The following is a 12,726-nucleotide window of genomic DNA, read 5'->3' on the forward strand; positions in this document are numbered from 1 at the left end:
AAGCGCACACCCTCAAATTCCGCCCGCTCCGCCTGACAGGAGACCACACCCCCGGCGTGGCCCCTCCCCCACGGAGCCCCGAGCCCACCGGACTCGAGAGCGGAAGAAAGTAGAAAGACCCTGACAGACCGAAATCCGCCTCATGAACTAATAGGCCGACCAGGTCCGCCTCATAAAACCCTGACAGGCTGGAGCCCGCCTACTCACTAATAGGCCCACTAGCAGCCGTTTTATAAGGAAACAGGGTCCCCCCCTTTTACCGAGAGCAAAGGGACTTGGTCTCAGCTATAAAAAAGGGGGGAAAAAGTCTTTAACTAGAGGAGGCGGCAACACCCAGGACCGAATGCGCCAATGAAGATGGAGCCACGTCCAAATGGTAAAAAACCACAAAAGTCGACGGAGTCGACCAGTTAGCCGCCGAACAGATCTCTTGGATCGAGACACCCCTGGCTAGAGCCCAGGAGGTCGACATTCCCCTAGTGTCATGAGCCCTTAGGCCCTCAGGAACCGGGACTTTAGCACAAGTGTAGGCCATCTTTATGGCCTGCACAATCCACCTTGAAAGTGAAGCTTTAGCCACCGCTTTCCGTCTAGGACCACTTTTAAAAGTGACAAACAGTTGGTTTGACGCTCTAATAGCCCTCGTCTTCTCACAGTAAATCCTCAAGGATCTTACCGGGCAAAGACAATGTAGACGCCTATCCTCCTCCGAAGAAAACGGAGGAGGATGAAAAGCCACCAACTCGGTTGGCTCATGTATAATCACACGGTTCTTTGGGACAAACGCCAAATGGGGTTTTAGCAGAACCTTCTTGCCATCCTCACAGAATCTCATGCACACCGGGTCCACCGATAACGCATGTAGATCACTGACTCTCTTGGCTGTAGACAAAGCCAACAAAAGACTAGTCTTAAAACTCAAAAGCTTTAAGCTCGCCGCCTCCAGAGGCTCAAACGGTGGACGGCACAGCCCGTCCAACACCACACCCAAATCCCACGATGGGAAAAGGGACCTAGTAACCGGTTTAAGCTGGTGCACACCCGCTAAAAACCGAGCCACCAGACGGTGCCTACCCACCGTCTTACCCTCAAAGCCCACATGGCACGCTGACAGCGCCGCCAAGTAACCTTTAATGGTAGAAAAGGCAAGACCACTTTCTAGCTTTTCCTGAAGGAAATTCACAACAAGCTGGACCGGAGCCTCAAACGCCACCACCGGCGACGTACGCTCCGCACACCAGTCTTCAAAGATCCTCCACCTCTTATCATAAGCCGACCGCGTGGACGAAGCCCTAGCACTTTGAATAGTCTGAACCGCCCCTGGCGTCAGACCCAAAGCGCTCAAAGACTCCCCTTCACGGGCCAAACCTGAAGGTCTAGCTTCGCCGGGTCGGGATGGAAGATCTCCTGCCCTGCCTGCCGTAGCAGATCTCTGATTGGCGGCAGAGGCAACGGGTTGTCGTAAAGGAGGGGAGATATCTCCGACCTCCACACGCCCCACCCCGGAGCCACCAACAATAGTTTGAGGCCGAACCGCCTGACCCTCTCCAAAGTCTGGGGGATCAGTTCCAACGGAGGAAACGCGTACAGCAGTTCCCTCGGCCAGTCGTGAGCCAGAGCATCCAGCCCCAGTGGGGCTGGCCCCGTCGCAGAGAAGAAAAGTGTACACTTCGCGTTCTCTGCTGACGCGAACAAGTCGACTTGAGGCTGACCGAACCTGCTCCAAATCTGTCTCACCACTCCCGGGTGGAGGGACCAATTCGCATAAAGGGGCTCCCCCCTGGACAGCAGATCTGCTCCGCTGTTCAGAAGCCCCGGAATGTGCGACGCCTTGATCGACGCCAAACGTGGTTCCCACCACAGCGTCAGATCCCGCGCCAGCTGATTGAGAGCCGGGGAGGAGAGGCCCCCCTGTTTGTTGATATAGCACATGGTCGTCGTGTTGTCTGTCCTGATCAACACGTGACACCCTTCCACGAAAGGCAAAAAATGTTTCAACGCCAGAAACACTGCCTTTAACTCCAGAAAATTGATGTGCCGCTTCTGTAGAGCGGAGTCCCAAACTCCCCTCACCGAACGACCCTCGTGCGTTGCGCCCCAACCACTGAGGCTGGCGTCCGTTGTGATCACTTTCCGTGACACCACCACGCCCATACTGACCCCCTGGGACAGAAGAGTCACGTCCACCCACGGTCTCAGTGTGTACACACACCCTGGGGACACCTTGACCTTGCGGCGACCTTGTGTCGAGTGGATCTTGAGTGCCAACATCCACTTTTGAAAAGGCCTCATATACAGCCTGCCCAGCCTGAGTAGATGGATAGTTGAGGCCATCAGCCCTGACATAATCATGCAGCGCTTGTACGTGACCACTCTGCCCACGCGAAAAGATTTCGCGCAGGCCACGATCTTGACTAATCGCTCCTGTGAGAGTCGAGCCGTCATATTTATTGAGTCCAGCGAGATCCCCAAAAAGGTGGTCTGCTGAGCTGGTGTTAACATACTCTTTTTGAAGTTTATGTTGAACCCCAGAGAGGTTAACTGCGACATCACCACATTGGTGAGACGTGTCACCTCCTCTCTCGAACTTGCGCTTATTAACCAATCGTCCAGGTACGTCGCAAGTCGGATTCCCTGCTGCCGCAGGGGAGCTATAGCCGCTTGTGTCACTTTGACAAACACGCGGGGAGACAGAGAGAGGCCGAACGGGAGAACAGTGTATTCGTACACTTTCCCCTCGAAACCGAACCTCAGGAATTTTCTGTGTGGGGGGTAAATTCCCACATGCTGGTACGCGTCCTTCAAATCGAGGGACGTCCAATAATCGTTGATTCTGATCGAGCGCAATAGCGCTACGTTCGTCAACATTTTGAAACTGTACTTTACCAGAAAATTGTTGAGGGCTTTTAGGTCCAGAATGGGCCTCAGCCCCCCCCCTTTCTTTGGCACAACGAAATAATGAGAATAAAACCCCAGACCGAGCTGATCTGTGGAAACTTCCCTGATCGCTCCTTTCCCCAATAAAGAGTGAATCTCCTCTCTCAGAATCAAAGCGGCCTGCCCCTTTGCGTGCGTGAATATCACTCTGTCTGACAAGGGAGGCTGGGTTGAGAATTGTAGCCTGTATCCCTGCCTCACGGTGCGAAGCACCCAGGGACACGGCTTGCATGCTTTCCATTGAGTTAAATGCCTTGACAAAGGATTCTGAATGGGAGCTGACGTCAGACCTAACGGAATGTGATTGATAGGAATGCACGGTATGTGCACCCCCGGACACGACTCTGACGTCACCGGTAACGCGGAAGTCAAAGGGACTCGAGACTGAGACACGTGACTTACTACTGAGCGTGACACCGTCTTGCTGTGAAGCGAGGGCCTTACGTTTAATGCCTTTATCACCGGCGACAACACTTTGTTGCACGGTGGGACAGGAGGCAGAGGAGGAGTGTAAAAAGGAACGCATTCTTGTAAACACGTCCTGTCTAAAACCCTGTTTAATACTGCTGTCGCAGCTGGGGCTGGGATAGCTAAACAAGAAAGACCTCTCTGCAACCTTCTTACCTTGACTGGCGCTTTGGCGCCCCCTCGTGTCGGAAGGGAGGAACACTTGTTGTTCCGGCCCTTGAGTTGAGGCTGTGGAACAATTAAACCTTTTATATTGGAAATGCCCCTTAAGGGGGTTTCCTTGAAGGCTGTTTGTGTTTGTGATTGTGGTACTGGGCATGCATAATTTATATATGGATGTCCCCACTGGGGATTCTCCATTGTGTGTGCATTGTGAAAGAAGAGACCTTGTTTCGCAGACACAATCTTTACTTGGGAGAAAACATTTGGCACAGTAACAAAATTCACATTTACATTGGATTCCTCCACCCTGGGTGGCAGGATCAAAAGTGCACTGTGCTTGCGCGCTGGAGAGCCGTCCATGACCCTGTCTCCGTGCGCCGAGGGTGAGAAGGCCCTCTTTCTCAAAGTGTCATTTTCTCGACCCTCTCCCACGCCCCCTCACTGCTGCACTGTATGAAGGGCGAGCTGGTGGGCGCATCTCCTGGTGCTGGGAGCCCTGGTTGCTCTGACTTCTGTTCCTGCTCGTGCCCGAGGAGGAAGACGGAGCTCTAGGAGAACGATGGGGTTTCCCGCCCTGTCGGGGGGGTCCCTGATATCTCTCCCTATTACGGGAAGAGCGTCCTGAGTAGCCTGACTGTTCTTTCCCTTTATCAGGTTTACCCAAAACAGCATCCACCACTTCTTTTTGGGCTTTATTGGTGTCGGTGATGACACGGAGGAAGGGTAACGCTCCCTCGAAGAGACTGTTGGGGGCTGTGTCCAGGCCCCTCAGCTCCTCTCGCCTCTCGCTGGCCTTTGGTTCGTCGCCTTGGAAGGGGACTTTCTGCAGCCACCTGAACCTCTCCATGCTGACAGCGACGTCCATCCCTCTGCCAGCCCATTGGATGGCATGGACGTTGCTCACTATTGCCAGCTGTAGCATGGCATCCCATTCAGCATAGGCTTCAGGAGGGAGGCGGTCCTTGTTTTGGAGCAGCATCTCTGCCATGGCTCCATTCATCAGCCCCACCACGTTTAAACTTTTCACAGAGAGCCCTGCAGCTTTATAAACATTTTTTACCATGTTGGAGACCTTGTTCTCGTCCTTGTTCTTGAACTTGGGCACAGGCTCCTGAGTGAAGGGGCATTCCGTGGGTTTAAACTGGGCACAGAAGAACTGATTAGTGGCGACATCCACAGGGGGAAGGCCGCCCACGCCAAACTTGTCCTCATCCGCCAGTGAGGTTGACAGAGCCATCTTCCCGGGCTCTCTGTGTTCTTTCCATGTGGAATGGAGAGCTTCTTTGAGCCCCGGGGTAGCGGGTAGCTTCTGAGAGCGAGGGACTGGTGTCTGTACCTCTCTCTTGCCCGCAAACTTGATCTCCGTTGAGCTCGCAGGGCGAGGCTCCACTGGCATAGTGAGGCCCATCTTGGCCACCGCCAGCTCAACCACTGCCAGCAGGTCCAGTTCTTGTGGGGTGGATTCTGCTGTGGCGCCCACCTTCTCCTTATCCACCGCTGCCTTCTTGGCAGGGGCGATGGGGGGGGCTTGGGGTGAGGTGCGAGGGGTGCCGCCATGACGGGGGCTTAGCATCACAATGTCCTCACTTGTCTCCTCTTGAACCAAACCGTCCTCCTCCTCCTCCTCTTCATCTTCCTCCTCTTCTCCTTCCATGGCATCTTCCTCCTCCTCGGAGGTGCCAAACTCGTCCGAGCCGCGAGGCACTTTACGTGGCACGTTCTGTTGGGACGTTAAGAGAGGGGGGAAAGAGGGGGGGGCGGTGACCGTTGGAGTCATCAGGAACGGGTTGGTGGGGTGAGGAGTCCCACTGGTGGCCGCCTCGGCGGCGACCGGAGACAATGGCCCCGCCTGGAGTGGTCCCTGGAGGCTAGCCTGCAGGGCGGCGGAGGCCTGGAGAGGCCCGGTGCTGGTCAAACCAGGACCGGGCGTGAAGGAGAAGCGCGGGGTAGAGCCGAACATGCCGGGTCCACCACTGTGCGCTGTGGTAGAAATAGTGTACATCGGAGCGAAGCTACTGCGGATAGGTTCGCAAACACTAGGAGCCGCCTGGACAAACCTTGCTGCGGTGCTGGAAACAGGCCCGCTTCTTTGTCCTGGCGTGGCGGGGATCTGAGCGCCGTGTTCCATCTGAGCTCCCCGAGCGACGTGGCTTTGTTTGGGCCTTGCAGCGTCCATGTTCATGACCACCAGCAGACGCTGGTGAAGAACGGCCGCGTCCATCGTCGCGCAGAACACGCAGCTGTTTGGGAAGTAGAAACCTTGCCAAGCGTGTTGTAGCTCCAGACAGCCCAGGCAGATGGAATGCGGGTCCTCAGCGGCGATGAAGCGGCTGCACTCCGGATCCCCGCAGCGTCGAGGGAGGGGTGGTGAAAACAGACCCTCGCTAGACATGACGACGGTAAGCTAAGCTAACCTAGGCTAGCCGCTTGTTATCGTTAGCAGCAAACAGCGAAGAACAAAACAGAGAAGAACAGACCAAGTTGAACGAAACCCGTGGGTGATGGTCCTACTCACCGCTAAGGCTAAAGTTGAATTCGAACTGAACTTAGACTGAGTAACTTGAAGAATTAATTATTTGTCGTAGAGTAACATGTGTAGACGTCCGTATCTCATGCGTGCAGAGGAACGGAAGAGGAAGTACACATGCCAGTCTCGCGCCTTATGCCCACGGTTGGGGCGGGGCGTTTTGACTGGCATACCCTCCGACTTTGTCATTCGGGAGCATATGTGTAGCTCTGTATCGCACGCTAGGAGGCGCGATAACCCAAGAGGAGTGCATTTCGAGTAAATGACAGAAAACTGTGTGTGTGTGTGTGTGTGTGTGTGTGTGTGTGTGTATGTGTGTGCGTGCGTGCGTGCGTGCGTGCGTGCGCGCGTGCGTGCCTGCGTGCCTGCGTGCTTGCGTGTGTTTGTTGCGTAAAACACTTTTTTATTTATTCTTTTTTAATCATGTATTAATGGAAGTCAGATGGGCTCACATCCAAATCTGCATGGGCACAGAGGATGTCATCGGCTAGCCAAGACAAGCCATCTATGGAATCAGGCTGAAACCTTGCCCAGGTATACCTGTAGATATGTCATGGGACAACTGGTTTCTTTGTGTGAATAGATAGCCTGTGAATAGACACTGCAGTGCAGCCTGAGCAATACAGCGAGACCCAGTCTTTTAATTAACTATTATTTTGTTATCTGGGATTCAGCTTTGTTATTCCTTCTCTCTCTTAAAAAGAAGAGAACATTTATAGAGTGGTCGAGAGCATTCTTACTGATAGAGATATTTTTTGTTTGTCAATACAAAATTGCGAAAATTATAAAAGACATTAACATAATTTAATAAATACATTAACATCATTTAATAATGTCTAGGCCTATGTTATGTTTAATAGGATAAGACATACTAACTAAATAATGTAATAAAAACCCTTTTATTTCAGTTATGTGCCCTCTACTAAAATCCAAATGATTTTAATCAGTTAAAATGTCAATCTGCAATCTCATTTGCAGATTCAATGTGCTTGTAGATCAGTAGAGCAGTTTTCGCCACGCAACACAGTTGAAGAGTAGGCTACGTGGAGCATAATTTAGGCTTAACAATATCACAAATGTTAATGTTTTGCCATTGCTGGGTTTTTGATACCCTATAGTGTCAGTAGGCTACTACATCAATTTAAAATCCATAACAGGTAACAGGTAGAGTGGGTGAAATTATTTCATTACTCAACAATTTGTTGAGATTTCTTATAGTTTATCCTGTGCTCCCTTACTCACATCTTAACACCTTAAAGTCGAGTTTTCAAGCTTCATGTAATTCCTACTCAGACCAACTGGGTCAGTTCACCGAACAGTGGTTCTCAAAGTTTCCAGCTAGGGACCCTCTGGGTTCCTTTAGCAGGGTCTAAATTGACCCTTACGACTATGACAGCATACAACCAAATGTTCCATTTGTATGCTGTCAGAGTTAAGAGGAGACCTTGAAATTTAAAGGTTTGAGAACTACTGACCTAGAGCATCAGTATTACAGAGGTAGAACCTCTCTCTAGTTTAAGAAATCGGACAAAGGCCTCAAAGCCTTGAAGAACATTGCTGTATAAAATATTGACATCTAAAGTGCAGAATATGTCAGTGTTTTATTCTGAACACAGTCCAACATATTAAAGATGTAGTGTGTGTTTCACAACATGCACACACACACACACACACACACACACACACACACACACACACACACACACACACACACACACACACACACACACACACACACACACACACACACACACACAGTCATTAAAGAATGTATTTATTTATGTACATGCAAATAATGACACAGTATTAACACAGTATACACAAACAAAAGAGTAAAACAATGTACTCAAATCACAAATAGTTTAGGCATTTGCAATTTGAATGTAATAAATATATGCGATACATCAGCAACTTAAAATCAACCCTTGTTTTAATATGTTGCGACAAATAACACTACAAAATATTTGATAACTTGGCTAGAGTTGACCAATCCAGTTTACAAGAACTTCTTCTTTTGTACAGTGTGGCTCTTAAAGAGGTAACTGTGTGTGTGTGTGTGTGTGTGTGTGTGTGTTACTGTGCGTGCGTGCGTGCGTGCGTGCGTGCGTGCGTGCGTGCGTGCGCACGTGCGTGCGTGCGTGCTTGCGTGTGTTTGTTGCGTAAAACACTTTTTTATTTATTCTTTTTTAATCATGTATTAATGGAAGTCAGATGGGCTCACATCCAAATCTGCATGGGCACAGAGGATGTCATCGGCTAGCCAAGACAAGCCATCTATGGAATCAGGCTGAAACCTTGCCCAGGTATACCTGTAGATATGTCATGGGACAACTGGTTTCTTTGTCATGAAGATTGAACAAAAAGTGTTTTCATTGGCCTCAGACCACTACCTCTGTACCTATTCCAAATTGAGAACATAATGTTTAACCTGGCTGGGCATACATCATTGAACGGGGTCCCCACTGCTGCGATCTGTACTTGGTCCCCTCCCCTTTTCTCTCCACGCCAATTGTCTTCACTGACATTAGACCAGTTCACAGCACACCCTGTTGAGCTTGCAGATTTACTGTACCATTTTCGCTGAATGTTCACCTGTTATGACACACCCAGAATACGGACACTATATGGTTTCATGTGGTGAGCACTTGGAAGGTGGTTTGGGTTATTCTTCAAATAGTTTGTTGTGCCAGTAAGAGTTGAATAAACTGTTTCTGTGCCAGTAAGTCCAGTGGGCGCATTGATAGGAGAAACAGCAGTGTAGCTTTACAGGCACTTGTAGGTTAGAGCAGCAGTGGCTCCTATCCTGGAGTCTGTGCTCCAAAGGTCAGAGACCATGTAGTGAACATGCAGTTACAGTAGGAGAGGTGAAGTGTTACTCATCCTTGTTGCCTGGTATGGAAGCGCTCCAGCAGTGCCCGAAAGATGCTTCCCGGGATCTGTTGATGCTGGTCAATGAGGTCCTGGACGGCCTGCTTAACCTTCTCTGCCAGCTCATCAGCATTGACGTCTGGGTCGTACGGGATGGGGTCACCCAGGTAAGTGCATAGTTTGACGGGAAAGCCCCCATACATTGGAACTATGGGAATCCGGAATCTGTCGTAAACCCAGCGGAAGAATCTCAGCGTCCCCAGCGTTCGGAAGCTTTCCCGCACGTTCTGAGTAAACATTGGAATTATCTGCACTTTCGCCGCGATGGCGACCTTTGCAAAGCCCTTGCGTTTGCCCCAGAGCAGTGGGTAGGTCTTGTCGCTGAACAATGCCTCCCGGACGCCGCCCGGAGCGATGGCCAAGAGATGACCGCTCTGCAGGGCCCGCACGCACTCCTCCTGGGGTCCATGGAACACGCTGAACACCTCTAACAACAGCTTGAAGCCTGGGACTTTGAAGAGGAAGTGGTCAGCGACAGAATGACAGATGCGTCCTTTCTGGATGAGAACGTTGGCCAGGAAGTAGTAGTAGTCAACGGGGATGGCTCCATGGTAGAACACGATCAGCGCTGCACCCTCGTCGGGGATCTTCTCCATCCCACGGATTTCATAGCCGTGCCATATGGTCCCGTGTCCCTCCCACAGTATGGCCAGGGTCTTCCTGGCCCCGTCCCAGAAGTTGTCAGAAAGCAGGGCCTCTCTCAGCTTGTTCTTCCTCTTGTAGACGTGGAGGAAGAGTATAGACAGATAGATCAGTATGATGAAGAGGATAGGCAGTATGACGAAGACGATGGCCAGGGGGGTGAAGAGCCACATCGAGTAATCCCGAACGCAGCCTAACGCTGCCCACTCTGCCCACCATGCACGGGTCAGCGTCAGGAAGGAGACAGAGTCCTCTGCCATCGACAGGCACGATTGGTTGCCACCGTCTGACATCCTGCAAATGACAACTATTCGGTCAAACCAGTCAGTCAGCTTATTAGACAGTGAAGGTGGTGAACCAGCCAGCATTGGAAGGAGAGATCCACACATTTGCTTAGTCGTGAATCGTCCTCGATCCGTTTCTTGATTCTCCTTTTGGGGGTGAGCTGTAAGCTAAACCTGATCTAGAGACATTCTTTAAGAGCCTAACGACTTGTGTCAAAGCAAGACTAGAAGTAATCGGGATTACATTAAGCTCTCTAGTTAAATTATATAGCATGATGAAAGGAAATCATGCATGCATCACAGGGCCAGAGATCTGAATTGTGATCAGGGTGAAAATGACTGACAAAACAGGTGAAAAGGTATAAGCAGTGAGCCCTGACATCACACTGACATCACCCAGGATTTAAAGATGTGTTTGTGTCTGGACAGATTATGCCCATTTATGGAAATGACCGACGTTGCAGTTCATCATAGACTGGTCTCGAAATACTTCGTGCCTATTACACCTGCAAAACTAGAAAGATGCAATTGGAAATTGCAAGTGTGGTTGCTGTGACGCGAGTCACACTTGCAAATGAATTGCAAATTAGAATTTTGCCCATTCAAGTCAATGGGGGAAATGTATTCACCAATACATTAATGGCCATATATGGAGATCTCTGTGTTAGTACTTGTCCATTTCATGCTCATACATGGGGATCCCTGATGTCATCAATATTAAGCCCATATCTTGGAATGCCCTTATATGGACATACTGTGTTAGTCTCATGTGGTCTATGATGTCAGTCATCTCCATATTTGGGAAAAGTTAACATTTTAATTAAAGCAATTTATATATACATTAATTCACAAATAAATGTATATACATTACTATAAAACTATAAACTATATGTAACTTATCTCTTAGCAAAATACACCCCTATGTGTCCTGATGAAGCCGGTCGATTTGACATATGGCCCAAGTGTGTGTCACCAAAACTGTAGGAGGAGAAGCGCGGGGAATAAAAACGTTATCTGGAAAGATGGATGGAAGGAATAACGTCGGACAAGTACTGTACTATAGTGTGGTTTCCCTGCAGGGGTCCAATATATAGTATAGCAGACACACAGTGCTGATGACATAATACCTCATGAATCAATCCCAGTTTACCTATAGTTCTATATACAGTCACTGTATTAGTAGGCCTATTTTGGGTCACAGTACTGACGTCATAGACTGATAAAACAAATGTTGAAATTACAAACAACAAATACAAGAGAACTGTCTGTCCTGTGCCCCGCATAACTCAAAAGCAAACTTGGAGTGCATATCACAGAGGGTCCATGGGAGTAATGTCGGCCTACAGAGTCAGTCGGATCGGCGGGTGCCACAACCGCCATGTGGCAGTGGATATTTCAGATCCCTGAGTTGCACGTAATCTCTGTGTGAACCGTCCGAGTGATGACAGTACTATGGCGTCATATTGATGACATCACACACAGATCTCCATATAATGGCATAGAGGTGATGCAGACAGTCAGACAGGCGGGTACAATGGGTCCCACTTTAAGAACCGATGGCCTACCTACACTACAGCATGCATGCGCCACGCAGTTTAGGCATTTAGCAGACGCTTTTAATCCAAATCGACTTACAATAAGCAGTTAAACATCACAATGATAAAGAAGATAATATGTGTCAGTACATCAACAGCAATAAAACAAATGCAAATGAATATCTAACTAGAAAACAAAATAATCAGTCAAGAAAAAAGGTTCTAAAGAACCTAAAAACAAATGCTAACTAGCTTCATGTATGGTCATTGGTGTTTCAGTAGTGCTAAGGGTTTAGGTGCATCTGAAAAGGTGAGTCTTCAGTCCACGGCAAAAGCTAGCGAGTGCGTCCGTTGTTCTAAGTGCGACAGGGAGTTTATTCCACAAGCCTAATAATGGCACCACGTATGTATAATGGATATGTGGATGGCTGAATATCACTTGTGCGTCTAAGTGCACTGAATGCAACTATAATTACCGTCTGGCACAATAGGGTGGGTTGATGCCAATGAGGAGGACACATATCCGATTCAGCCAAACAATTCCGTATAGATTGGTGGGGATTTAAAAAAACCTTATTGTTCTAAGTAAGGACAATAGGATCACCTCCTCATATGGTGGAGATGATCTTAACCTCCAACTTATTATACGTAAACCCAATATTAGCGCTCCCGGGCCGGAATGAATCCCAGGCTGGGTCCTGAAGAACTGCGCCCAGGAACTACTGTAACACCCATCCTTCATTCTCTCTTCCTCAGATCTTTATGCACCAATCCCAGTTATGGGCAATTATTGTCATTCCTGTTCAAAATGAAAAAATCGAACCTCTGTTCGAAGTGGAGTTGTGTGTGTGTGTGTGTGTGTGTGTGTGTGTGTGTGTGTGTGTGTGTGTGTGTGTGTAGCACCTCTCTGGTCACCCAGGATCATGTGTACCGATTTTTGTGACATTTGAAGAAAATATGTAGGAAAAGGTGCAAAAAGTGTGTTTTGGAGAAAATTCAAGATGGCGGAAAATCTATCCTGGCGCAAATGGGCGTGGCCTATATGGGGAGATGCGTCTTGACCCAAGGAATCCAGGGAAAAAAGAATTTTTATTTTCCGATCTACGGTTCAAGAGTTACGGGGCAAAACGCAAAGTGGCCCGTTATAGCGCCACCATGAGGCCGAGTGATGTAATTATTTTTGGATTCTTTCTTAAAATCATTATGAATCTCCTCTCCGAGGTTTGAAACTGTAGCTCCTATG

At 49.1% G+C, this 12,726-nt stretch overlaps 1 protein-coding gene across 1 annotated transcript; it reads right to left on the reverse strand.

Annotated features, from left to right (window-relative positions):
* Window positions 1-8,970: 8,970 nt before the first annotated feature.
* On the reverse strand, window positions 8,971-9,957 carry LOC308282713 (DGAT1/2-independent enzyme synthesizing storage lipids-like; the record flags this gene model as incomplete). The annotated part of the gene is made up of 1 exon (XM_080723103.1): window positions 8,971-9,957. One exon carries the CDS (start codon window positions 9,955-9,957, stop codon window positions 8,971-8,973), a length of 987 nt encoding a protein of 328 aa, XP_080579229.1.
* Between the last annotated feature and the right edge of the window lie 2,769 nt (window positions 9,958-12,726).

Source organism: Nannobrachium achirus, assembly GCF_963921795.1.
Source record: "Nannobrachium achirus genome assembly, chromosome: 4".
Lineage (NCBI taxonomy): Eukaryota > Metazoa > Chordata > Actinopteri > Myctophiformes > Myctophidae > Nannobrachium > Nannobrachium achirus.